The following is a 26,658-nucleotide window of genomic DNA, read 5'->3' on the forward strand; positions in this document are numbered from 1 at the left end:
GACCAGGGTTGCACCTGCTTAGCTTCCTACTTTTGCCATGTGACATGCACCTTCACCATGTGGGTGGCCCCATGTAGGGAGGGCATAACTTGCCATTTATCTAATCTGAGATAGATACCTCCACCAGGCATTTGCCTCCAGAGAGGGGGGACAGAGAGAAAGAGACTGATCCCATTCATATATTATATATTATGTATTATCCAGTTGGGTTGGGGTCTTTCTCTCCATTGGGCTGTAGAGATAGTTTCATGCCCTCCAATCACTTTCACATGGACAATACAGCAAAAGGTTGCACCACTGATTTTGGTCCCCTACTTTGGTCATCTGGTTCCTGACCAGGGTTGCACCTGCTTAGCTTCCTGCTTTTGCTATGTGACATACACCTTCACCATGTGGGTGGCCCAACATAGGGAGGGCATAACTTGCCATTTATCTAATCTGAGATAGATACCTCCACCAGGCATTTGCCTCCATAGAGGGGGGAGAGAGAGAAAGAGACTGACCCCATTCATATATTATATATTATCCAGTTGGGTTGGGGTCTTTCTCTCCATTGGGCTGTTGAGATAGTTTCATGCCCTCCAATCACTTTCACATGGACAATACAGCAAAAGGTTACACCACTGATTTTGGTCCCCTACTTTGGTCATCCAGTTCCTGACCAGGGTTGCACCTGCTCAGCTTCCTGGTTTTGCTATGTGAGATACACCTTCACCATGTGGGTGGCCCCATGTAGGGAGGGCATAACTTGCCATTTATCTAATCTGAGATAGATACCTCCACCAGGCATTTGACTCCAGAGAGGGGGAGAGAGAAAAAGAGACTGACCCCATTCATATATTATATATTATCCAGTTGGTTTGGGGTCCTTCTCTCCTTTGGGCTGTTGAGATGGTTTCATGCCCTCCAATCACTTTCAGATGGACAATACAGCAAAAGGTTACTCCACTGATTTTGGTCCCCTACTTTGCCCATCCAGTTCCTGACCAGGGTTCCACCTGCTTAGCTTCCTGCTTTTGCCATGTGACATACACCTTCACCATGTGGGTGGCCCCACATAGGGTGGGCATAACTTGCCATTTATCTAATCTGAGATAGATACCTCCACCAGGCATTTGCCTCCAGAGATGGGGGAGAGAGAGAAAGAGACTGACCCCATTCATATATTATATATTATATATTATGCAGTTGGGTTGGGGTCTTTCTCTCCATTGGGCTGTTGAGATAGTTTCATGCCCTCCAATCACTTTCACATGGACAATACAGCAAAAGGTTACACCACTGATTTTGGTCCCCTACTTTGCCCATCCAGTTCCTGACCAGGGTTGCACCTGCTTAGCTTCCTGGTTTTGCCATGTGACATGCACCTTCACCATGTGGGTGGCCCCTCATAGGGTGGGCATAACTTGCCATTTATCTAATCTGAGATAGATACCTCCACCAGGCATTTGCCTGTAGAGAGGGGGAGAGAGAGAGAAAGAGACTGACCCCATTCATATATTATATATTATCCAGTTGGGTTGGGGTCTTTCTCTCCATTGGGCTGTTGAGATAGTTTCATGCCCTCCAATCACTTTCACATGGACAATACAGCAAAAGGTTACACCACTGATTTTGGTCCCCTACTTTGCCCATCCAGTTCCTGACCAGGGTTGCACCTGCTTAGCTTCCTGGTTTTGCCATGTGACATGCACCTTCACCATGTGGGTGGCCCCTCATAGGGTGGGCATAACTTGCCATTTATCTAATCTGAGATAGATACCTCCACCAGGCATTTGCCTCCATAGAGGGGGGAGAGAGAGAAAGAGACTGACCCCATTCATATATTATATATTATCCAGTTGGGTTGGGGTCTTTCTCTCCATTGGGCTGTTGAGATAGTTTCTTTTCATGCCCTCCAATCACTTTCACATGGACAATACAGCAAAAGGTTACACCACTGATTCTGGTCCCCTACTTTGGTCATCCAGTTCCTGACCAGGGTTGCACCTGCTTAGCTTCCTGCTTTTGCCATGTGACATACACCTTCACCATGTGGGTGGCCCCACATAGGTTGGGCATAACTTGCCATTTATCTAATCTGAGATAGATACCTCCACCAGGCACTTGCCTGTAGAGAGGGGGAGAGAGAGAGAAAGAGACTGACCCCATTCATATATTATATATTATCCAGTTGGGTTGGGGTCTTTCTCTCCATTGGGCTGTTGAGATAGTTTCATGCCCTCCAATCACTTTCACATGGACAATACAGCAAAAGGTTACACCACTGATTTTGGTCCCCTACTTTGCCCATCCAGTTCCTGACCAGGGTTGCACCTGCTTAGCTTCCTGGTTTTGCCATGTGACATGCACCTTCACCATGTGGGTGGCCCCTCATGGGGTGGGCATAACTTGCCATTTATCTAATCTGAGATAGATACCTCCACCAGGCATTTGCCTCCATAGAGGGGGGAGAGAGAGAAAGAGACTGACCCCATTCATATATTATATATTATCCAGTTGGGTTGGGGTCTTTCTCTCCATTGGGCTGTTGAGATAGTTTCTTTTCATGCCCTCCAATCACTTTCACATGGACAATACAGCAAAAGGTTACACCACTGATTCTGGTCCCCTACTTTGGTCATCCAGTTCCTGACCAGGGTTGCACCTGCTTAGCTTCCTGCTTTTGCCATGTGACATACACCTTCACCATGTGGGTGGCCCCACATAGGTTGGGCATAACTTGCCATTTATCTAATCTGAGATAGATACCTCCACCAGGCATTTGCCTTCACAGAGGGGGGAGAGAGAGAAAGAGACTGACCCCATTCATATAATATATATTACATATTATGTATTATCCAGTTAGGTTGGGGTCTTTCTCTCCATTGGGCTGTTGAGATAGTTTCATGCCCTCCAATCACTTTCACATGGACAATACAGCAAAAGGTTACACCACTGATTTTGGTCCCCTACTTTGCCCATCCAGTTCCTGACCAGGGTTGCACCTGCTTAGCTTCCTGCTTTTGCCATGTGGCATATACCTTCACCATGTGGGTGGCCCCACATTGAAATGGCATAACTTGCCATTTATCTAATCTGAGATAGATACCTCCACCAGGCATTTGACTCCAGAGAGGGGGAGAGAGAAAAAGAGACTGACCCCATTCATATATTATATATTATCCAGTTGGGTTGGGGTCCTGCTCTCCATTGGGCTGTTGAGATGGTTTCATGCCCTCCAATCACTTTCAGATGGACAATACAGCAAAAGGTTACTCCACTGATTTTGGTCCCCTACTTTGTCCATCCAGTTCCTGACCAGGGTTCCACCTGCTTAGCTTCCTGCTTTTACCATGTGACATGCACCTTCACCATGTGGGTGGCCCCACATAGGGAGGGCATAACTTGCCATTTATCTAATCTGAGATAGATACCTCCACCAGGCATTTGCCTCCAGAGAGGGGAGAGAGAGAGAAAGAGACTGACCCCATTCATATATTATATATTATCCAGTTGGGTTGGGGTCCTTCTCTCCATTGGGCTGTTGAGATGGTTTCATGCCCTCCAATCACTTTCAGATGGACAATGCAGCAAAAGGTTACTCCACTGATTTTGGTCCCCTACTTTGCCCATCCAGTTCCTGACCAGGGTTCCACCTGCTTAGCTTCCTGCTTTTGCCATGTGACATGCACCTTCACCATGTGGGTGGCCCCATGTAGGGAGGGCATAACTTGCCATTTATCTAATCTGAGATAGATACCTCCACCAGGCATTTGCCTCCAGAGAGGGGGGAGAGAGAGAAAGAGACTGACCCCATTCATATATTATATATTATATATTATCCAGTTGGGTTGGGGTCTTTCTCTCCATTGGGCTGTTGAGATGGTTTCATGCCCTCCAATCACTTTCAGATGGACAATACAGCAAAAGGTTACTCCACTGATTTTGGTCCCCTACTTTGCCCATCCAGTTCCTGACCAGGGTTGCACCTGCTTAGCTTCCTGCTTTTGCCATGTGACATACACCTTCACCATGTGGGTGGCCTCACATTAGGAGGGCATAACTTGCCATTTATCTAATCTGAGATAGATACCTCCACTAGGCATTTGCCTCCAGAGAGGGGGGAGAGAGAGAAAGAGACTGACCCCATTCATATATTATATATTATATATTATCCAGTTGGGTTGGGGTCTTTCTCTCCATTGGGCTGTTGAGATAGTTTCTTTTCATGCCCTCCAATCACTTTCACATGGACAATACAGCAAAAGGTTACACCACTGATTTTGGTCCCCTACTTTGTCCATCTGGTGCCTGACCAGGGTTGCACCTGCTTAGCTTCCTGGTTTTGCCATGTGACATGCACCTTCACCATGTGGGGGCCCCATGTAGGATGGGCATAACTTGCCATTTATCTAATCTGAGATAGATACCTCCACCAGGCATTTGCCTCCAGAGAGGGGGGACAGAGAGAAAGAGACTGACCCCATTCATATATTATGTATTATCCAGTTGGGTTGGGGTCTTTCTCTCCATTGGGCTGTTGAGATAGTTTCATGCCCTCCAATCACTTTCACATGGACAATACAGCAAAAGGTTACACCACTGATTTTGGTCCCCTACTTTGCCCATCCAGTTCCTGACCAGGGTTGCACCTGCTTAGCTTCCTGCTTTTGCTATGTGACATACACCTTCACCATGTGGGTGGCCCCACATAGGGTGGGCATAACTTGCCATTTATGTAATCTGAGATAGATACCTCCACTAGGCATTTGCCTCCAGAGAGGGGGGACAGAGAGAAAGAGACTGACCCCATTCATATATTATATATTACATATTATGTATTATCCAGTTGGGTTGGGGTCTTTCTCTCCATTGGGCTGTTGAGATAGTTTCATGCCCTCCAATCACTTTCACATGGACAATACAGCAAAAGGTTACACCACTGATTTTGGTCCCCTACTTTGGTCATCCAGTTCCTTACCAGGGTTGCACCTGCTTAGCTTCCTGCTTTTGCCATGTGATATACACCTTCACCATAGGGAGGGCATAACTTGCCATTTATCTAATCTGAGATAGATACCTCCACCAGGCATTTGCCTCCAGAGAGGGGGGAGAGAGAGAAAGAGACTGACCCCATTCATATATTATATATTTTCCAGTTGGGTTGGGGTCTTTCTCTCCATTGGGCTGTTGAGATATGTTCATGCCCTCCAATCACTTTCACATGGACAATACAGCAAAAGGTTACACCACTGATTTTGGTCCCCTACTTTGCCCATCCAGTTCCTGACCAGGGTTGCACCTGCTTAGCTTCCTGCTTTTGCCATGTGACATACACCTTCACCATGTGGGTGGCCCCACATTGGGTGGGCATAACTTGCCATTTATCTAATCTGAGATAGATACCTCCACCAGGCATTTGCCTCCAGAGAGGGGGGAGAGAGAGAAAGAGACTGACCCCATTCATATATTATATATTATATATTATCCAGTTGGGTTGGGGTCTTTCTCTCCATTGGGCTGTTGAGATATGTTCATGCCCTCCAATCACTTTCACATGGACAATACAGCAAAAGGTTACACCACTGATTTTGGTCCCCTACTTTGGTCATCCAGTTCCTGACCAGGGTTGCACCTGCTTAGCTTCCTTCTTTTGCTATGTGACGTACACCTTCACCATGTGGGTGGCCCCATGTAGGGAGGACATAACTTGCCATTTATCTAATCTGAGATAGATACCTCCACTAGGGGGTATGGAAATGGGAGGGTCATGGGCGGAACAGGGGCGTTCCTAGCATTTTTGCAGATTGTTATATAATAAAGGAGGATATGCACCTAATTTAGGTGTGAAGATTTGCACCACCTTTCAGTTGATGCAAATGGCCACACTTAAAGTTAGGCGCGATTCCTGGGTTTAAGTGCTATTCTATAAATCACACCTAAATTTAGGCACGGCTTATAGAATAGCGCTTTTTTGGCACCATATATAGAATTCACCCCTTAGTGCACAGCATCCTGGCACCTAAATTTTGGTGACCTTTTCAGAATTACCCTCTTACCTTCTCCCATGCTCCTTTTCCACCCCAAAAAGAATGCTGCGCTTAGTAGGATCAGCTCTGGAGTATGCAGTCATCTCCCCTGATCCCATCTGTAAAATCTTTGGGCCCTGTTTACTAAGCCGCGCTGTAGGCATGCTAACGATAGAGACACCCATTATATTCTTATGGGTGTCTCTAGCATTAGTGTGCACTAATTTTTAGCATGAATTAAACAATTTGCTGGCCTACAGTGCAGCTTAGTAAACAGGGCCCTTTGTGTCATGTCCAAACTCTATTGGTCTTGTAGGACAAAAGATTCATGGAAGCTGAGTCAACAAGCCACAGAACTAGCATGTGATTCTGCACACTGAAACTACTAGGGGATAAAATTATTTCCCTGCATGGTTTACTTCTCTCCCTCTTGCTTTTTTTGCTTTCTGATTCTATAAACATCTACATATACTCTTTCCAGCCATCTGATGTAGGCCAGGGGGCAGCAGACTGGTGTAAAGGAAGGTTTCAAGAAGTGTGCATGCTGCAGTACTAATGGTGCTTCTCACCCTGTGCAGAGTTGTTCCCACTAGAAAACGAAAATGCTTTTGAAGGGTTGCTGTTACCTTTCTCCTCTCCTCTGCAGCTTTCATTTTATTTTCAATGTCCTCCCGTGTTAAAGTCTTCTTCTTCTTCTTTTTAATCTTCAGTTTTTCCAGCTTTGCAGGTGGCTTCTTCAGGGGTTTCTCTAATGTCTCGACCTGCCAAAGAAAAAAATAATTATTAATTCCACAGGACAGCGCAACTTGTGCCAGAACTTGAAAACAAATTTGCACCTAAAGAAAGAAATCACTGGGTTTCAGTAGCCCCAGTTTCCCTCTATTGCCTGGGCTCGAGACTCATTGCTCATATGTGAGCACTTTGGGTCATTAAAGACTCTTGATTGCATCAATAGTTTAGAAATGAATCTGGTTTCCCAGTAACTGCAAAGAGGTGTATGCTTCCTGGTTTTGGCAATCAAATCCATTTACCCAGTTAAATTGCAAGTAATTATTCTGGTAAACCAGCCTGTCTGAAAATCACCCTCCTCTGCCTGCTAAAGGTATGCACAGGCCTCTATACTACTACTACTACTATAAATCATTTCTATAGCGCTACCAGTCGTACGCAGTGCTTCACAATTGAACATGAATAAAAGACAGTCCCTGCTCAAAAGAGCTTACAATCTAAATCAGGACAGACAGAAGGACACATAGGGAAGGGACTATTGAAGAGAGGAAGAAGATAAAGGTTATGAGCAAGTGACAAGTTAAGAGTCAAAAGCAGCATCAAACAGGTAGGCCTTAGCCCGGATTATAGTGTGTGCACTTTCAGCTAAATTAAAAAGAGGTGTTTATTTAGATTAGAGAAGGAAAACAGCACATATGCTCAGGATTTCCAAAAGTCTATTTGCTATTCTACTCCTCCTCTCCCTTGATCATTCACACATATAGTAACTATAATAATAGATCCTATAGGGTAAAATTAGCAGGAGAGCATTCCTATTTTCACCAATTATATTTAACATCCTAATGGATCCTCTTCTACTTCTATCCCTCTGCCTGTCGGCGTACCTCAGGGTTCTGTTCTTGGTCCCCTCCTCTTTTCTATCTACACGTCTTCCCTTGGTTCATTAATCTCATCCCATGCATTTTCCTACCATCTCTATGCTGATGACTCCCCCTGATATCTACCTCTGATATCTCACCTTGCATCCAAACCAAAGTTTCAGCGTGCTTGTCTGACATTGCTGTCTGGATGTCTCAACGCCACCTGAAATTAAACATGACCAAAACCGAGCTTCTCATTTTTCCCCCCAAACCCCACTCCCCCCGTTTTCTATTTCTGTTGATGGCTCTCTCATTCTCCCCGTCTCCTCAGCTCGAAACCTTGGGGTCATCTTTGACTCTTCTCTCTCCTTCTCCGATCATATCCAGCAGATCGCCAAGACCTGTCGTTTCTTTCTTTACAAAATCCGTAAAATCCGCCCCTTTCTTTCCGAGCACTCTACCAAAACCCTCATCCACACCCTTGTCACCTCTTGTTTGGACTACTGCAATCTGCTTCTTGCTGGCCTTCCACTTAGTCACCTCTCCCCTCTCCAGTCGGTTCAAAACTCTGCTGCCCGTCTCGTCTTCCGCCAGGGTCGCTTTTCTCGTACTATCCCTCTCCTCAAGGCGCTTCACTGGCTCCCAATCCGTTTTTGTATCCTGTTCAAACTTCTTCTACTAACCTATAAATGTACTCACTCTGCTGCTCCCCAGTATCTCTCCACACTCGTCCTTCCCTACACCCCTTCCCCTGCACTCCGCTCCATGGATAAATCCTTCTTATCTGTTCCCTTCTCCACTACGGCCAACTCCAGACTTCACGCCTTCTGTCTCACTGCGCCCTACGCCTGGAATAAACTTCCTGAGCCCCTACGTCTTGCCCCATCCTTGGCTACCTTTAAATCTAGACTGAAAGCCCACCTCTTTAACATTGCTTTTGACTCGTAACCACTTGTAACCACTCGCCTCCACCTACCCTCCTCTCCTCCTTCCTGTACACTTTAATTGATTTGATTACTTTATTTTTGTCTATTAGATTGTAAGCTCTTTGAGCAGGGACTGTCTTTCTTCTATGTTTGTGCAGTGCTGTGTACACTTTGTAGCGCTATAGAAATGCTAAATAGTAGTAGTAGTAGTAATGTTTATATTTGGGGAATATCTACCACAGGAAGGAATTGATTTATATTCTGTGCTTATCAGTCTCTCATTCCCTATCTTGTACATCTTCTTTGGATTTCTACACCCCAAGTACATCACTCTGCATTTCTTCACACTAAATTTTAACTGCCAGATCTTAGACCATTCTTCTAATTTTTGTAGATCTATTCTCATGTTTTCTACTTCCTCAATGATGTCCACTCTGTTGGATATCTTTGTATTATCCACAAACTTTTCTTTCTAATACTTTGGCAATGTCATTCATAAATATATTAAAATAGAATTGGCCCCAGTACCAATCCTTGAGGCACTCCACTACTCACCTTCCTTTCCTCCAAGCAATTTTACTCACTCACTCTGTTCCCTTTTATTTTGGCATTCACTCTGCTCCCCCCCCCCCCCTCAAAGCAAATGCCATTCACACCATCCTCTGTCATCTGTCAGTCAGCCAGTTTCTGATCAGTTCACCACTTTGGGTCCTAACTTCAGCTTGCTCACTTTATTCAGGAGCCTCCTGCGAGAAGCCGTATCAAAAGCTTTCATGAAATCCAAGTAGATTAAATCTAGTACGTGTTCTCTATCCGGTTCTCTGGTCATCCAGTCAATGAAATCAATCAGATTCATTTGGCAGGATTATCCTTTGGTAAAACTATATTGACTTATTTATTTTCACAATTTCTACTCCACGCTCTTTATAATTCTAGACGGATTGCAACTTGAATCTTGCAACCTGTTGAATTCCAGAAAATTCACTATCCTTTTCTTGATCAGTGCCTCCACTAATTTTCCAACCACCAAAATGAGGCTTATCAGCCTTTAGTTTCCCACTTCTTCCCTGTGTCCACTTTTGTGAAGCGGAACCACATCCACTCATCTCCAGTCCTGTGGAACTTCTCCCATCTCCAAGAATCTATTAAATAAATCCTTAAGAGGTCCCACCAAGATTTCTCAAGTTCCCTCCATATTCTTGGATGTATCCCAACCAGCCCCATGGCTTTGTTTACCTTCAGTTTTTCATTTCTTCCTTGAATAGTGCAATATCTACTCCATTTCCATATATACCCTTAGCAGTCAACTGCAGTCCTTTTACAGAATTTTCTTTGATGAACACAGAAGAGAAATATTTTCATCTGCTTTTTTCTCATCTTTCTCCACATAGGATCTAATTCTATATATGTCTCCTAAAAAATCGGCGCTAATTGAAAACACTCTTAGGTGTGTTCTATAAGCCGCGCTTAAAATTAAGCACTGTTTACAGAATATGCATAATGCCATCCACATGACTAAACTTTAGGTGCAGCTTATAGAATACGTGTAACAATGTGCATGCAACTAAAATCTAGGCACAGCAAATTATGCTAATGAAAACCTATAAATGCTCACATCTAAATTTAGGCATAGAATGGATTATTCTATAACACTGCACATAAAAGTTAGGCACACTCACAGCCCACCCATATTCTTTCCATGGCCATGCTCCCTTTTGAGAACCATGCAGTATGATTTGCACGCACTGCTTTATATAATACATTTCAAGAACTATGTGTGTAAATCCCAATTAGTGCCAATTAATACCAATAACTGCTTGCTAACATCCAATTCTTGGCACTGATTGGCTTGAGAACCAACTGAGTTGCGCACGTAAATCAGACTATCCCAGATTTGCGTGGGGGATAGTGGATATCATCATCTTTCAGTCTTACAATTCCTTTTTTCTTCAACATATCTGAGAAAAGTCTTGTCACCTCTCTACATCTTTAGCCATTTTTAATACTGCCTGTACTTTTGCTAGCTGTATTTCCGCCTTTGAGTTTTTCCAGGTAATCTTTTCTATGTTCCTCTTGCTGCGTTCTGTATTTCTTGAATGCTGCCTCTTTTGCCTTTATTTTTTCAGACCCTTGTTTGGAGAACCATATTGGATTCCTTTTTCTCTTGCTTTTGTTTACTTTCCTTAGGTAAAGATCTGTTGCCATATTTATAGCTTAGCAGGACAATGATGCTAAGCACAAAGCAAAAGCAACAATGGCACATCTCTGCAAGAAGAAAGTGAATGTTCTTGAATATCCCAAGCAAAGCCAAGACCTGAATCTAATAGAAAATCTGTAACAAGACTTGAAGACTGAAGTCCACAAATAAGCCTAAGGAAATCTGAAAGAGCTTGTGCTAGTCTGCCAAGAAAATTGGGCAAAAACTGCACCATTCATCTGTGCACAGTTGACACTTGAAAACTTATACAATCAAGACTTTTTGGTTTCTTATTCTTAATTACTTTTTTAATATATTGCTCATTCATAAAGAATGTGTAGTGTAGATCACAGTGAAACAAATTCTTACTTTAATGCATTTTAATGCATTTTGAATTGCAATTTTTACAAGAATGTGAAGGATGTGTAAAGGAGTGAAAATTTACAAGCAATGTACAATATCATTCATGTACTGAGTTGTTTTCTTATTTCCACAGTTTTACTCCATAAAGTATTTCATTGTCTCTTTTACCTCACACTGCCTTACCTTCAAGAATGAAATAGTTTTTTATTCAGCATGAGTAAATTTTAAACCCACACACATATCTGTGCTATATTCACATGCTCCTCAACAATCTTCACAGAAATTTACAAAACATTCTCTTTAAGCCATGAGAGAGCTGTAACATTTCAGCCTCCTCCACTTTCTCATTCACCCCTTCGAGTAATCATCGGTTCTCTATACTACACTCTAGTTTTGTCTAGCAACACCAGTGACTTGCGTCATTCTGCAGCACAAGATTCTTACCAGCAAACACAGTGGGCCAGCTCAATAAGCCATGTATTAGAACTATGCGATGAAGCTTAGTGCATGGTTTCCTAATGCATCTGTAAAAAAACATTTTCGTTGACAGACAGAATTGAGTCAGACAGGCAGACAAGTGGGTCACATCATCTGATTGTATCAGGATGGAATTGCTCTTGCAGACCTCAAAACATGGTGTAAAGTTCTAAGTGTGCATGGTCCTTCCTACATGCTGCAATCTCTTCATCTCCTTAGTTTTGTCTCTTCTGCTCTGCTGAACAGATGTGCAACAGAGCACGTCCATCAAAGTTTTTCTTTTATTAATTGTTATTTAACTTTTCAGTTTGCTGTTAAAGTTCTTCAGTGTTATCAGCCTTTGAATAAGGGGCTCATTTTTGAAACAGAAAAATGTCCAAAAAGTGGCACAAAATAGCATCCCCCCCCCAAAAAAACCCCCATCTAAATCACAATTTTCAAAGCCCATTTTCTTTGTGATTCATCTGATGTGCATCCAAATCACAAGGGGGCAGGATTTGGGCATTCCTAATATTTAGACATTTTTCTGCCATAATGGAACAAAGCAAAAACATTCAGGGCTAAAACCTAGATGTTTTGGGCTAGACCTGTTTTAATAACAACTAAGTCACAAAATGGTGACCCAAATGATCAAATGACCACTGGAGGGATTAAGGCATGACCCCCCCTTACTCACCTAGTGGTCACTGACCATCTCTCACCCCCCCCCCCCCCAAAGATATAAAAGAAACAATACATATGACAGCTTCAGGTGTTATGGTCAATCCTATTAGATCAGCAAGCAGGTTCCTGGAGGAGCCAAAACCCACCAAAAACCTATTGTACCTACATATAGCTGACACTTGCAGGCATAAGGGCTATGGCAGTGGTGTGCAGTTGAGTATAGTAGGTTTTTGGTGGGATTTGTTTCTTGGACTATCTTCCATAGGCGTCACTACAGTGTGGCAAGAGGTAGCAAAGGGTGGCAAAAAAAAGGGCATGCCACCCCAGTTCTTGAATTTGCAGGAAATGCCCCAACACTTAATCGGCTGCCATCAGCCCTAGCACTCGGCTCCAGTCCTGCTAAGTCGAATGGCAATAAAGTTAAGAGAAATATGGGGCCTTCCCTCTTGCCTGTGTAACTGTTGGCTCTGCCGGTCCTGATCCTGCCCTCAAGCTGACATCACTTCCTGTTTTTGAGAGACGGGACTGGGACCAGCAGAAGCCAATAGGAGCGCAGGCAACAGGGAAAGCTCTGTGGTTTCTGTTTCCTTTATTACCATTCGACTTAGCGGGAATGGAGTTGAGTGCTAGGGCTAATGACAGCTGAGTGAGGGTCAACAAGGAACAGAAGAAACCAATCCCTGCAGGTGCAAACAGACAAAACAAACACAGTGAAGGTGGCAAACTAACAGGAAAATGCTCTCTGGTGCTTCAGAATCTTTCAGATTTTGAAGCACCAGAGAGCATTTTCCTGTTTGTTTGTTTGTTTGTTTGTTTGTTACTCTCGCTGTGTTTGTTTTATCTTTTAGCTGAGTGAGGATGCCACTGCTGAGGGAATATGTTTGTGGAGGTGGAAGAAGGGGAGATAGTGGTCATTGGGGGGAATAGAGTGACAAGGGAGAAGCTAGACTGGGAAGACAGGGGGTAGTGGAATGGGATGGGAAGATGGCTGGATGGCTGGCTTACGGGAAGGAGAGAGAAGAGATAGAGAGGTAAAAAAAAGGGAGGATGTTGGGCATGGGTGTTGTAGGGTGAAGGAAAATACCGGATATGGGGTTAGTAGGAAGACAAATGGGAGATGCTGGACATGGGTGGGGGCAGCAAAAGGCAAAGGGAGCACTGGACATAGAAGGAATAAGGAGATGGGGGAGATGCTGACACAAAAGGGGGAGAGGGACACAGAGGGATGCTGGATCATGGGCGTAGCTTGGGGGGGGGGCGAGGGGGGGCATTGCCCCCCCAATGCAGGACCAGAACAACGCGCTCTCAGTCCCTACTTCCTGCCCTCCTCTCCCCGACAGCCCTCTTCTCTGTTCCTTCCTGCCTCCCCCCGCACATTTAAATCTTTTATTTTCAGCAGCGACGACAGTGAAGAGCAGAACAGCAAGCAGGCTCGCCTCCAGATTTTCCCTTCCCTCACAGTCAGTGTCCTGCCCTTGACAGGAAATACATCATCAAGGAAGGTGGGACACTGTCTGTGAAGGAAGGGAAAGGCTGGACCGGCGAGCCTGCTTGCTGTTCTGCTCTTCACTGTCGTCGCTGCTGAAAATAAAAGGTTTAAACGCACGAGGGGGGGGGGGCAGGAAGGAACGGAGAGGCAGAGGAGGGCTGTCGGGGAGAGAGGCAAAATCACTGGACATGGAGGGGAAGGAAGGAGCAGAGGAGAATCGCTGGAAGGGAAGGGGACAGAAATTGCTGGACATGGAGGGGAAGGCAGAGGAGTTAGGAGAATTGCTGGACGGATGGAATGGAGGGGGCAGGGGGAGAGGGCATTTGCTGGATATGGATGGAGGAGAGGGCAGGGGAGAATAGAGAGTTGCTGGACATTGATGGAGAGGAGGGAACTAGAACTCAGGGACTGAAAAGAGGGAGCTGGGAAGGGGGAGCTGGGCAAGTCACTGGACATGGATGGGGGAGGGTGGGGGTCAAAGGAGAATTGTTGTACATAGGGGGAGGGCAGAGGAGAATCGCTGGACAGGGAGGGGAGGGGGAGAGAAGAGAAATCGCTGGACATGGAGAGGAGGGGAGGGCAGGGAAGAGAGGATAATTGCTGGACATGGATGGAGGGGGCAGGGGAGAGAGGAAATTTGCTGGATATGGATGGATGGAGTAGAAGGCAGGGGAGAGAGGAGCGTTGCTGGACATGGATGGAGGGGAGGGAAGAGGAAGGAGATGCACATGGATGGAGGGGAGGGCAGGGGAGAGAAGAGAAATCGCTGGACATGGAGGGGAGGGCAGGGGAGAAAGGAGAATTGCTGGACATGGATGGATAGAGGGGAGGGAAGTCAGGAAGGAGATGCACATGGATGGAGGGGCGGGAACAGAGGAGAAATGCTGAGCATGGATGGAGTGGAGGGAAGAGGAAGGAGATGCACATGGATGGAGGGGAGGGCAGGGGAGAGAAGAGAAATCACTGGACATGGAGGGGAGGGCAGGGGAGAAAGGAGAATTGCTGGACATGGATGGATAGAGGGGAGGGAAGTCAGGAAGGAGATGCACATGGGTGGAGGGGCGGGAACAGAGGAGAAATGCTGAGCATGGATGGAGTGGAGGGAAGAGGAAGGAGATGCACATGGATGGAGGGGAGGGCAGGGGAGAAAGGAGAATTGCTGGACATGGATGGATGGATGGAGGGGACAGGGGAGAGAGGAAATTTGTTGTATATGGATGGATGGAGGGGAGGGCAGGGGAGAGAGGAGAGTTGCTGGACATGGATGGATGGAGGGAGGGGAGGGAAGTCAGGAAGGAGATGCACGGATGGAGAGGGAGGGAAGAGAGGAGAAATGCTGGACATGGATGGAGTGGAGGGCAGGGAAGAGAGGAGAAATGTTGAACAAGGATGGAGGGAAGGAAAGACAAAGGAGATGCACACGGATGGAGGGGAAGGGAGGGAGGAGAAATGCTGGACATGGATGGAGGGGAAACTGCTGAATTTAAGGGCTGGACCGGAACACTTTGAGGGCAGATACTGAAACTTGAGGAAGGATAGGGACAGGGCTACAGATGATAGACAGGATGCATAAGGACACAGGAGGATGGTGGACATGGTGAAAGAAAAAAATATCAAATGGAAAAAAGACACTGTATAAAACAGAAGACACTGGGACCAAAGCGAATAGAAAAACTAAATGATCAGACAACAAAGGTAGAAAAAAGTATGTTATTCAGAATTTATTAATTGGAATATGTCAGCAATTGGAAATGTGCATCTGTGATATTTTGCATGTAAGTTTCAGTTTTCATAGTATTGTTGCATGCCGAGTCTAACTTCGTGAGGTAACTTTCCAGTTCAGTATTTTGCCTTCATATTTTTTTTATTTCTTGTTCCATGTGTCATATCTGTTGTGTCATGTGTTTTTCATGTGTGATCATGGTGCAGTATTCTGCTAGCGTGTAGTATTTGCAGCCCTTTTTGTTTTTTTTTTTCACTAGGTAGTGTACTGGTGTTTTAGAGCCCGGTGTAATTACAGTGGTGCCTTTCCACGCATAAGGTTGTTGCTTGATCTGTCCTTGGAATTAGTGCTGTTATGGTTTGGTAAGGTTATGAGTGTGTTTTTGCACAAGTTTGTGTATAGTGTTTTGCAGTGGAGAGAATGTGTGTTGGTCTTACTGAGGTGACACCAAAACATCAGAAAGGGTTTTAGAGCCTAAATCATGACACTACCTATTGAAGGCTCTACATATAGAGCTTATGCATTTCTAAGGTCTACACTGGCATGGTATGGTATGGTATGGGAAAGGGGGTGGGGAAATACTACTGGAGAGGAAGAGGGAGTGCTGGGTAAGGAGGAAGGAAGGAAGGAAGGGAGAAAGAGCTGACCTTTTTGGGGAATAACCATAATGTATATGTATGAGATCTCATACATATTCATTATAGTTATTCCCCAAAAAAGCCAGCTCTTTCTCCCTTCCTTCCTTCCTCTGTATTAGCATATTCATTTGCATATATATATATATATATATATATATATATATATATGCAAATGAATATTCTAATATGCCCCACTCCATCCTTTGCCCCCCCAAATGAAAAAGTCAAACTGGATATAAGGAAAGAGTAGGGTGATGGGGACAAATGCTGAATGGAGTGGAAAGAAAGTAAGTTGAAGTGTTGGATGAAAGAGGGGAGGGAGGATATGTTGAATGGAGGGGGCAAGAGAGAGAGAGAGAGAGAGAGAGAGGACATACTGGTCAGAAGAGTGAAAATAGAGAGTGGGTTGTAGAAAACTGAGTGTTATACTAGCCACTGAAACTGGCCATTTTAGTGCTTAGTGTACACTAACAGAGAGTCCTAAAATGGATACAATACTAAAGGTGAAGACTGAACCAAGAAGAAAGGTCTCTAGGGCATTGTGCAACCTGTCGGGGAGGGCAAAGCAGAAAAATCCACAAACACAGCCTGTTCTGTAGAGAAGCATAAATTTCACAGGGGCATTCTGGGTCGCGTAGTGAGAGAAGCATACAGGAAGCAGATGGCTGGCCTTAAAAGTTTGGAAGGGGATGGGATGTAAAAGCAGGGGAAACAGAAAAGAAAGTGATAAGCAGAAGAGTAAATTAGAAGAAATACAGATGTAAGATTCTGCCGGTAAACAGGACAGACTGTCCAAATTATAGAGTATAAAGGTAGGAGAGAATAGTTGGGCAGTGGGAACTTATGAGGCAGACTGACTAGTGTCTTGTGGTTGTCTGCTTTTACAACTTCCTTTCACAGGAAAAAGGAGACCTGTATTACGCTTTAAAAATCATTTACTGATCTTTCTGTGCTACAATCTATTGATTAATAAAATTGGCTGCTGCCTTGCAGAATATATTGGTGGTACTTCTATTTTAAAATGTATTAATTTTTTTTTTTCCTTTCTAAAAGAGAACTAAAAGGAGTTAACCTTTTCCTGTGACACAAGATAAGGTTACGGTAATCTGGGGAAAAGCACCCAAAGGTTTAGCCTTCATTGGCCTTCTGAATATTGCACCCTGCTGGTAAAGTGAGGAGGGGGGATAAACAATTGGTGGCTTCAACATTTGAGGAAGATAGGGTGTCTTTCGACTCCTATTTTCTCTACGAGTTAAACTCCTTGCTGGACAAGGGAGGACATACGAGTTAGCCACGCGAAGGTCCAGGATGGACATAGAGTGAAAGTTGAAAAGAAAACATCAGACTGTAAGTATAGTACTTAGTTATTATTATTATTATTATTATAGATAGGTAGTGGTCTAAAAAATAAATGACGAGTACTCCGCTTGAGCAAGTTTGTGCTGCTCATCCATTGCTTGTAATGGATATTAAGACATATAATGATAAATGGGTTAAACTGACAAAGAAAAGTGCCTTTGTAGCTTGGCCAAAAGAGGGCTCTCTGGCTACAGCTACATTGTTGAATTTACTGAATCAATTGGAGCCAGAAAAGAAAGATAAAAGTTTAGTTAAACATTTACAGATTTTTGATTTAAGGCAAAGGGAATGAGATAGGATTAATCTAGCCACTGCAGAAAAGAGCAACATACCTATAAACAGTCATGCCACTGGAGCCACGGCACCTCCGTCAAACTCACCTATCACTGGACAATCATTGTACCCTGTTTTGGGAACAAATCCAGAGGTGCCTGTAAATATTTTATCCCAATCCGTGGCAGATAGATTTAAGCCAGTGCCTTTGGATAAGTCACCTAATCCTTAGGCCCCTAGAAAAACTTCTACACCACTCCCTAGTCCACCTGAGAGCAGCAGGGACCCACCGACTTCCCCAGCAGATATCAGGTGCATTTCAAACCTTGCCCATAAATGATCCCATTCAGTATTTACAGGAAAAATATTATTGGATGGAATTTAGCCCTTATGCACAGAATGAATTTGAAAATGCTTATGAATACAGTGTAAATTATGATCAACCAGCTCCTCAACCATAGTGCAAAATTCTCCTATAGCACAGGAACTGAGAAATACATGGTATTCAGCCAGCATTGATACCCCAAGTGGTTCGGATTACCCCTACACAGGCAGTGGCACAAGAGGAAAAATCAGATTATTTTGATGATCCATGGGTAGACAATGTCACAGGGTGGTCTGAATGAATGGCAGGTCAAGTGATTCCTTTTCCTTGAGAAGGTTCCTTTGACCCTCAACATATGAATACTGCTAGACTCTGTATTAGAAAGGGTATGCCCGACCCACAGTGGAACATGAAATATATGACAGCAGGGCTAAAAGTATGGAAAAAATATGAACGTGGCTACTGGTCAGTTCCCTATGATATTTGGGAAATGGCAGTCTAGCCAGCGTGTAAGGGATAAGCCAAAAAAATACGTACCCTGTAGTTTTACTGATCTAACAACCCTGATCCAACAATTGCTACCTCTGGAAAAGGGAGCCAAATTTGTGGATTGTTGCTTTTGAGAAAAACACCGCAGGGCAGACCAGGGCTGGCCCAAGGCAAGATGCCACCTGAGGTGGAGCTGACATGCTGTCCCCCTGGGCTGAGATGCCGCCCCTCCTTCCCCTTTGTGGCGTTCTACCTCATGGTGCCGTTCCAAATCTGGCAGTGATTCCCATATGCTGCCCTGCTGCCACCAGCATCTGCTTCTTCCCTTTACTGCGGCTGCCTGAGCTTCTGAGGAAACAGGAAGTTACATCAGAGAGGTGGCCACAGTAAAGGGAAGAGGTGGGTGCTGGCGGCGGCAGGGCAGCAAATGGCAATTGCTGCTACTTCCAGGTTTGGAATGTCACCATGAGGTAAAACACCGTGAAGGGGGAGATGCTGCCTTTCCGAGGTGCCACTCCTAATGAGTGCCGCCTGGCCTAATGGTCGGGCTGCCCCTGGAGCAGACCCTCTGTTTGGGTGGTATTAAAGCCCTGTTAGCCAAATTGCCTGGGATAAATTCAGACACTGTATTCCGTAATGCAGGAATGAGTGTAGTCACTATGGCAAACTCCATGCATGATGATGTAGATCCCCTATGGGTGAGGTTCATAAAAGAGGGTGGTACAATAATAAAATCATGGTGTAGGGTCCCACGGTAAACACTCACCACTTAGGGAAGGTACAAAGAAAGATGGGGAAATTCTATATATTATACAGTGTGCAATTCAAGATGTTAAACGAATTTCCCTAGATGTTACAAAATTTTAATGATGACAATTTTGCACACTAAATGTTGGATTTAAATAATTTATTGCACAAGATGGTTTTAAAGTGCAATGAATGTTTCAGAATAATAAGCAAGTGTAACACACAATAACTTTCAACTCTTGTATAATTTCAGGAAAACATACGCTGTGAAGCGATCAATTTCTGTTCAAACCACAACTTAACACGTCAGATAAGTACATTTATCAATTTTTCCTCTCTTTACCCAAACTTTCACCAGTTTTCATACACTTAAACAAGGGAATTGATTCTTTGTGTTCAATTCTTTGTTTCAGAACCCAAATTTCTACTTAAAGTGACTCAGATGGTTTATGGACTACTGTCAGCAATCAGGTAAGTACCCATATTTATACATAGTCCCTTAAATTACTGAAGGAGATGATGGCTGGAACACTTAGCTGCTCTGTAGACCTTTCTTGTATGATGGTAACTTTGGTCTTTTGTGGTAGTTGGTGCACGTGTCGCTCCTGCGATGGTCCTCCTGCGTTGCCCAACAGCCTCTGTACCTGTACTCTAGTTAACCAAAAGAAATTGAAACCCTGTCTCCCTATCTTGTGGGAATTTTTATAAGGATTTTTGTTATTTTCAAAACAGTGGCCAACCTGCCTAGATTAAATCAACAGATAATTAATGTTCCCTATTGCAGAACCTGCCTTGTTACTTTTCCCTGCCTAATGAGGAATGCTCTTCTGCTTATATTGACACACCTTAGGGTCAATCATCCCTTTCATACTTCTGACAAAAATCATTTAGGAAGAAACTTCAATCTCACCAAAATTTGTGTTTTTTTTATTTCTTACACCTCACTGATGTCAGGTTCACTTTCTCACTTTCCACACCTTTTACACCAATGCCCTATTAAGCAGTGGTTCCACCAAGGACAACAGTCTCGTCCAGTCTCTTAATCAGCACAGATTCTCACTACAGTCAGGTGCACTGTGGTCACAACCCTGCTCCCCAGCAAGTCAGTGGAAATACACCAGAGTTCATGCACACTCACTGCCACTAGCCACCTTCACTTGTTACCAGCCGGTTATTATACATCTTATAGCCTATTTCAAACTCAGGCAAGCCTTTCTGTATAACCACTTAGCAAATTAACACATATGCACTCCCTCAGTGCCAGTCAGGTGTACTGTGGTTATCAGCTTGTCTCTTATACAGTGGTGGAAATAAGTATTTGATCCCTTGCTGATTTTGTAAGTGTGCCCACTGACAAAGACATGAGCAGCCCATAATTGAAGGGTAGGTTATTGGTAACAGTGAGAGATAGCACATCACAAATTAAATCCGGAAAATCACATTGTGGAAAGTATATGAATTTATTTGCATTCTGCAGAGGGAAATAAGTATTTAATCCCTCTGGCAAACAAGACCTAATACTTGGTGGCAAAACCCTTGTTGGCAAGCACAGCGGTCAGACGTCTTCTGTAGTTGATGATGAGGTTTGCACACATGTCAGGAGGAATTTTGGTCCACTCCTCTTGCAGATCATCTCTAAATCATTAAGAGTTCTGGGCTGTCGCTTGGCAACTCGCAGCTTCAGCTCCCTCCATAAGTTTTCAATGGGATTAAGGTCTGGTGACTGGCTAGGCCACTCCATGACCCTAATGTGCTTCTTCCTGAGCCACTCCTTTGTTGCCTTGGCTGTATGTTTTGGGTCATTGTCGTGCTGGAAGACCCAGCCACGACCCATTTTAAGGCCCTGGCGGAGGGAAGGAGGTTGTCACTCAGAATTGTACGGTACATGGCCCCATCCATTCTCCCATTGATGCGGTGAAGTAGTCCTGTGCCCTTAGCAGAGAAACACCCCCAAAACATAACATTTCCACCTCCATGCTTGACAGTGGGGACGGTGTTCTTTGGGTCATAGGCAGCATTTCTCTTCCTCCAAACACGGCGAGTTGAGTTCATGCCAAAGAGCTCAATTTTTGTCTCATCTGACCACAGCACCTTCTCCCAATCACTCTCGGCATCATCCAGGTGTTCACTGGCAAACTTCAGACGGGCCGTCACATGTGCCTTCCGGAGCAGGGGGACCTTGCGGGCACTGCAGGATTGCAATCCGTTATGTCGTAATGTGTTACCAATGGTTTTCGTGGTGACAGTGGTCCCAGCTGCCTTGAGATCATTGACAAGTTCCCCCCTTGTAGTTGTAGGCTGATTTCTAACCTTCCTCATGATCAAGGATACCCCACGAGGTGAGATTTTGCGTGGAGCCCCAGATCTTTGTCGATTGACAGTCATTTTGTACTTCTTCCATTTTCTTACTATGGCACCAACAGTTGTCTCCTTCTCGCCCAGCGTCTTACTGATGGTTTTGTAGCCCATTCCAGCCTTGTGCAGGTGTATGATCTTGTCCCTGACATCCTTAGACAGCTCCTTGCTCTTGGCCATTTTGTAGAGGTTAGAGTCTGACTGATTCACTGAGTCTGTGGACAGGTGTCTTTCATACAGGTGACCATTGCCGACAGCTGTCTGTCATGCAGGTAACGAGTTGATTTGGAGCATCTACCTGGTCTGTAGGGGCCAGATCTCTTACTGGTTGGTGGGGGATCAAATACTTATTTCCCTCTGCAGAATGCAAATAAATTCATATACTTTCCACAATGTGATTTTCCGGATTTAATTTGTGATGTGCTATCTCTCACTGTTACCAATAACCTACCCTTCAATTATGGGCTGCTCATGTCTTTGTCAGTGGGCACACTTACAAAATCAGCAAGGGATCAAATACTTATTTCCACCACTGTACATACACAGGCAGAGCATCTTTCATGCAGGTATATCTCCCCTGTACCTTCAGTCTCTCAGCTTTACTGAATTCCACTCTCTCTGTATCACCAGGTGTTTCCACAATGTGATTTTCCGGATTTAATTTGTGATGTGCTATCTCTCACTGTTACCAATAACCTACCCTTCAATTATGGGCTGCTCATGTCTTTGTCAGTGGGCAAACTTACAAAATCAGCAAGGGATCAAATACTTATTTCCACCACTGTATATATGCCCCAAACTTAGACTGCCCAGAATTTTTCTTCTCTGTTGCAGATATTATAAGTCAAGAAGGCCAATCCAAAGATGTAATTAGGGAAGACTAACTTAATCATTAACCCCTCGTTGGATAGGAAATCTTCATTCACATTCCGGAAAACAAAATCCTGGCACGTCTTACAAGACATCATTACAGAATTATCATTAACTGATATCTGGAGTCTACATCACAGTTTAGATCATGATTATACTTTCTACTCCCATCCACATAATACACATTCACGTATTGATTTTTTCTTAATAACTCTCTAGTAGACAAGGTTCAGCAGGCTGATATAGATACAATCTGTCTTTTGGATCATGCCCCAATTACCCTATCACTACATGGTATGGATTACTCCCCTCATAAATCCTCATGGAGATTTAATACCTCACTACTAGACAATCCTAATTTCCATTATCATATAGTAGAAGCCATTAACGATTTTTTTCAGTAGAACACTCTAAGTGATATCAACTGGATTACACTTTGGAACACCTTCAAGGCTTATATTAGAGGTGTAATCATATCATACTCAGCCTCCCTAAATAATGAAATAAATAAATACATCACTTTATATGAAAATACCATTCGCTTTTTAGAATCGACATACCAAGCTAATCCATCTGATATGCAAACATTCCTGCTATTAAATAAAACCAGATTTAATTACAACTCCTTATGAAGTAAAAAAGCAATTTTCATGCAAACTGCTCAATATTATTCAGAAAACAATAAGCGCGGCCATCTACTAGCTAATTGAAATCCAGAACAGAGAGGAATAACATTTCAGCCATACTAGATAGCAATAACCGCTTATTTACCAATAATAAAGATATTACCAAATGCTTCTGCTCCTTTTACACTACTCTGTACTGCACTGAAACTTTTCCTAATAGTGATGGTGAATTATTTCTAGCAGACCTTGAGCATTCTATCCTAGAACCCTCTGACAGTAGTACACTGAGCAAGCCCATAACACCATTGGAAATTGACCTGACTCTAAAGGGCATGGTGAAAAAAAAAAGGGTCCTGGCCCTGATGGGCTTACCACTGAATTTTATTCTGCTTTTAAATCAGTTCTATCCCCAATAATGGCTTCCTTTTTTCAAGACCTCATACAATCTAGAGACATAAGAGGCTCCTTCATTGAAGCCACAATAATAGTTTTACCTAAACCTGTCAAAAATCTATTATTAGTGCAAAATTATTGGCCCTTTTTCTAATTAATATAGATGCCAAAATTTATGCTAAACTAATAGCAGAATGTCTGCAATCTATACTCCCAAAACTTATTAGTCCTGACCAGTCAGGTTTCATGCATGTTCATCACCATAGGAACCAACTTTTCAAAATTATTGGGGGTGCTAAGCCCAATGAGAATAACCCCTCCCTGGACACATACAAGGAATTTTCTCACTATTGGGGGTGCTCCAATGTTCATCACTCCTATAACAATACAAGGCTTTTCACAGATGTTCTTTTGCAGGCTAATTTCTGTCCTAACCCCATTTTGGCTATAGGGTTAGATGCTGAAAAGGCGTTTGACTGTGTAGCATGATCTTTGTTATTTCAAATGTTACACTGGTTTGGTTTTTCCAATGATATCATCAATATGATCAAAGTACTATGTTCTTCCCCTTCCACTAGAATACAAGTGAATAATATCACATCTAATCCTTTTAGCCCTACCAGAGGAACTAGACAAGGATACCCCCTATTCCCTCTTCTTTTCAACCTGGTTTTAGAACCTCTCTTAATAGCAATTAGATCTTTCCCATCAATATCGGGGGTGGATTTGGGAACCATTACTGCTAAAGTATCTGCATACACTGACAATATCCTTATTTATACTTCTTCCTCCTCCATACCTACCTTAATGAACATTATTGCTCATTATTTGGTTGTTCCTGGATACAAGCTCAACACAAACAAATCTGAAATTTTGCCCCTCAATTGCTCACAGATTAAAGATGAGATAAATCATTTCAGTTTTCACTGGTTTCCCAAACACATAAAATATTTAGGTATCCTTTTTGGCCCCACTATTGCAGACACTCTAGTCTTAACTACTTATTAAGTTAGCAACAGATCTCACCTCTAAATGGGTCCCACTACGTTTGTTGTGGTGGGGACGTTCAGAAATTAAGATGATGATAACTCCAAAGTTGAATTACACTGTCATTAGTATGCTGCCATTCTTGCTACATGCTAGTGTTTATAAATTCTTAGATAAAATATTATTTGCATTCGTATGGGCTCATAAAACACAACGCATTGCCCTTAGGGGATTAAAAGGGCCCAAAATGCATGGTGATGTTAATTTTTCCAGTTTTCACAAATACCACTCTACATTCATTCTGCGTCAATCATCCACCTGGATCACCATCACAGACAATTCAACTGCACCCCTTTGGTGGAGATGTGAGGCTGAGTACTGGAACGTGATACCACTACAGTTTTTACCAATTTCTCAAGTAAATAAAGAATATTCAAGTGAGATGTTACAATCTACTCAATCCATATTCAAAGAAATTGATACCTTCAAGCAAACACCTTGGTTATCGATGAATCGTATTTACTTATGGTGCAATAAGTTGTTTAAAATGAAGAATGAATCAATTTTGTGGCCTATTTGGCAAAAAGTGGGTATATACTCACTATTCACCATCTTATGGACTGATCATCTTGGTTACCTTTCCAATCTCTTTGTCAACGATATAACCTCCCTTCTCATCAGTACTTCGCTGGCTACAGCTAAAACATTGTATAACCTTGCAACTCAACATCTCTAACCTAACCATCTAATAGCCCTAGCTGCAGGGAGCTTTGCAATATCATAGATGCAAGTACTAAGCCAGCCTCCAATTGGTATAAGTATTTTCAAAGTTGGAAGTTTGCTTCAACTTCGAGCTGTGAACTTGCCTAGTCCAAAGAGTTGGACAAAACTATCCCTCCAGATCAATGGAAATCTCTTTGGCTTGGCATCTTCATGTTTACAAAATCAGCCTCTATAACCCAATCCATTTACTTTTTTGTTCACAGAGCACTATGGACACCCTCTAAACTTGCTAAAATGGCTAAATCTGAAGTAGGGGATGTGAAACACTTATTATTTGATTGTATCTTTCTGAAGCCTTATTGAGAGGCAATTTGAAAAACTATATGTCAAATTTACCCATCATTGATCCAATAAGCTACAATCTCTTGTTGTTGGGTTCAGATAGCCTCTCGTTGCCCCTAGAAGATCATGAGGCGAAACTATTATGCATCTTAATCAGTGCATTTTGTCTAGCAAAAAAGGTGCAGGTACTCAAATCCCAGGCCACCCTTCAGGGGTGGAGTGATCATTGAGGGACTCACCCCACAATAGCTAGGACCCCTGCAACCAGTCATAGAATCTATGACAAGGCAGAATTTGTATGTAGAACCTGAGATCTTGCATTAAAATATGAGAACCATGGGTCAAGTTTATCAGACAGTGGAAAAGGTGGCGGTACTCAGTACCCCCAAGTACCCCCTCAAAAAAAGCCCTGATCTTAATCCAGCTGGCTATCAAACTAATACTACAACACAGGAAAGACTTTTCCAAGCTGGATTATATTCAATAGTGGAACACTTTATGTTTAGTTGCTAAATATGAACATTTTGTAGCTGAGAAAAATAGATCTCTAAAGTCTTTCAATAAAATCTGGAGCCCTTTACGTGATTACTCTAAGCCTCCTTAATATGTTTAAACTTTTCCTTATACATTAAGGTACTTAAATTACTGCTAAGATTTTGTTTATGTATGCTCAATTTTGTAACATTGTTTTCAGTGCTGACATTTGTGTGCTTTGTTGTTCTTTGTTACTGCTAATATTGCAACAACAACAAAAAAAGAACAAGTGCATTTCCATTTCAGAGGGAACAGAATCAGGATCTTACGTATTTGGCCTTCTAAAAAATATAAAGAGGCCCCAAAATGACAGTAGCTGTATCTGCTCATTATGGGGCCCTTTTTACTAAGCCAGGTAGGCGCCTTCGTGCTCCAAACATGTGCCAAATTGGAGTTACCACCCGGTTACTGCGTGGCCCTTGTGGTAATTTCAAATTTGGCATGCATCCGCTACGCACGTCTGAAAAATATTTTTTATTTTCGGGTGTATGTAACGGATGTGCGCAGTTCAATGGCTGATGGTAAGGTCTCAGACCCAAAATGGACGTGCGGCAATTTT

The 26,658-nt window shown here is 43.3% G+C and overlaps 1 protein-coding gene across 1 annotated transcript in view; it reads right to left on the bottom strand.

Moving 5' to 3' along the window:
* Positions 1 to 6,637: 6,637 nt before the first annotated feature.
* Positions 6,638 to 26,658, bottom strand: part of STMND1 (stathmin domain containing 1) — a gene marked incomplete at its 3' end in the record, with an annotated part of 35,292 nt that continues 15,271 nt past the window's right edge. The window contains exon 4 of the mRNA XM_030189209.1: positions 6,638 to 6,772. Coding sequence (XP_030045069.1) covers positions 6,638 to 6,772 — 135 coding nt within the window. The remainder of the gene's footprint in view (positions 6,773 to 26,658) is intronic.

The sequence above is a fragment of the Microcaecilia unicolor genome, unplaced genomic scaffold, assembly GCF_901765095.1.
Source record: "Microcaecilia unicolor unplaced genomic scaffold, aMicUni1.1, whole genome shotgun sequence".
In the NCBI taxonomy this organism is placed as follows: Eukaryota; Metazoa; Chordata; class Amphibia; order Gymnophiona; family Siphonopidae; genus Microcaecilia; species Microcaecilia unicolor.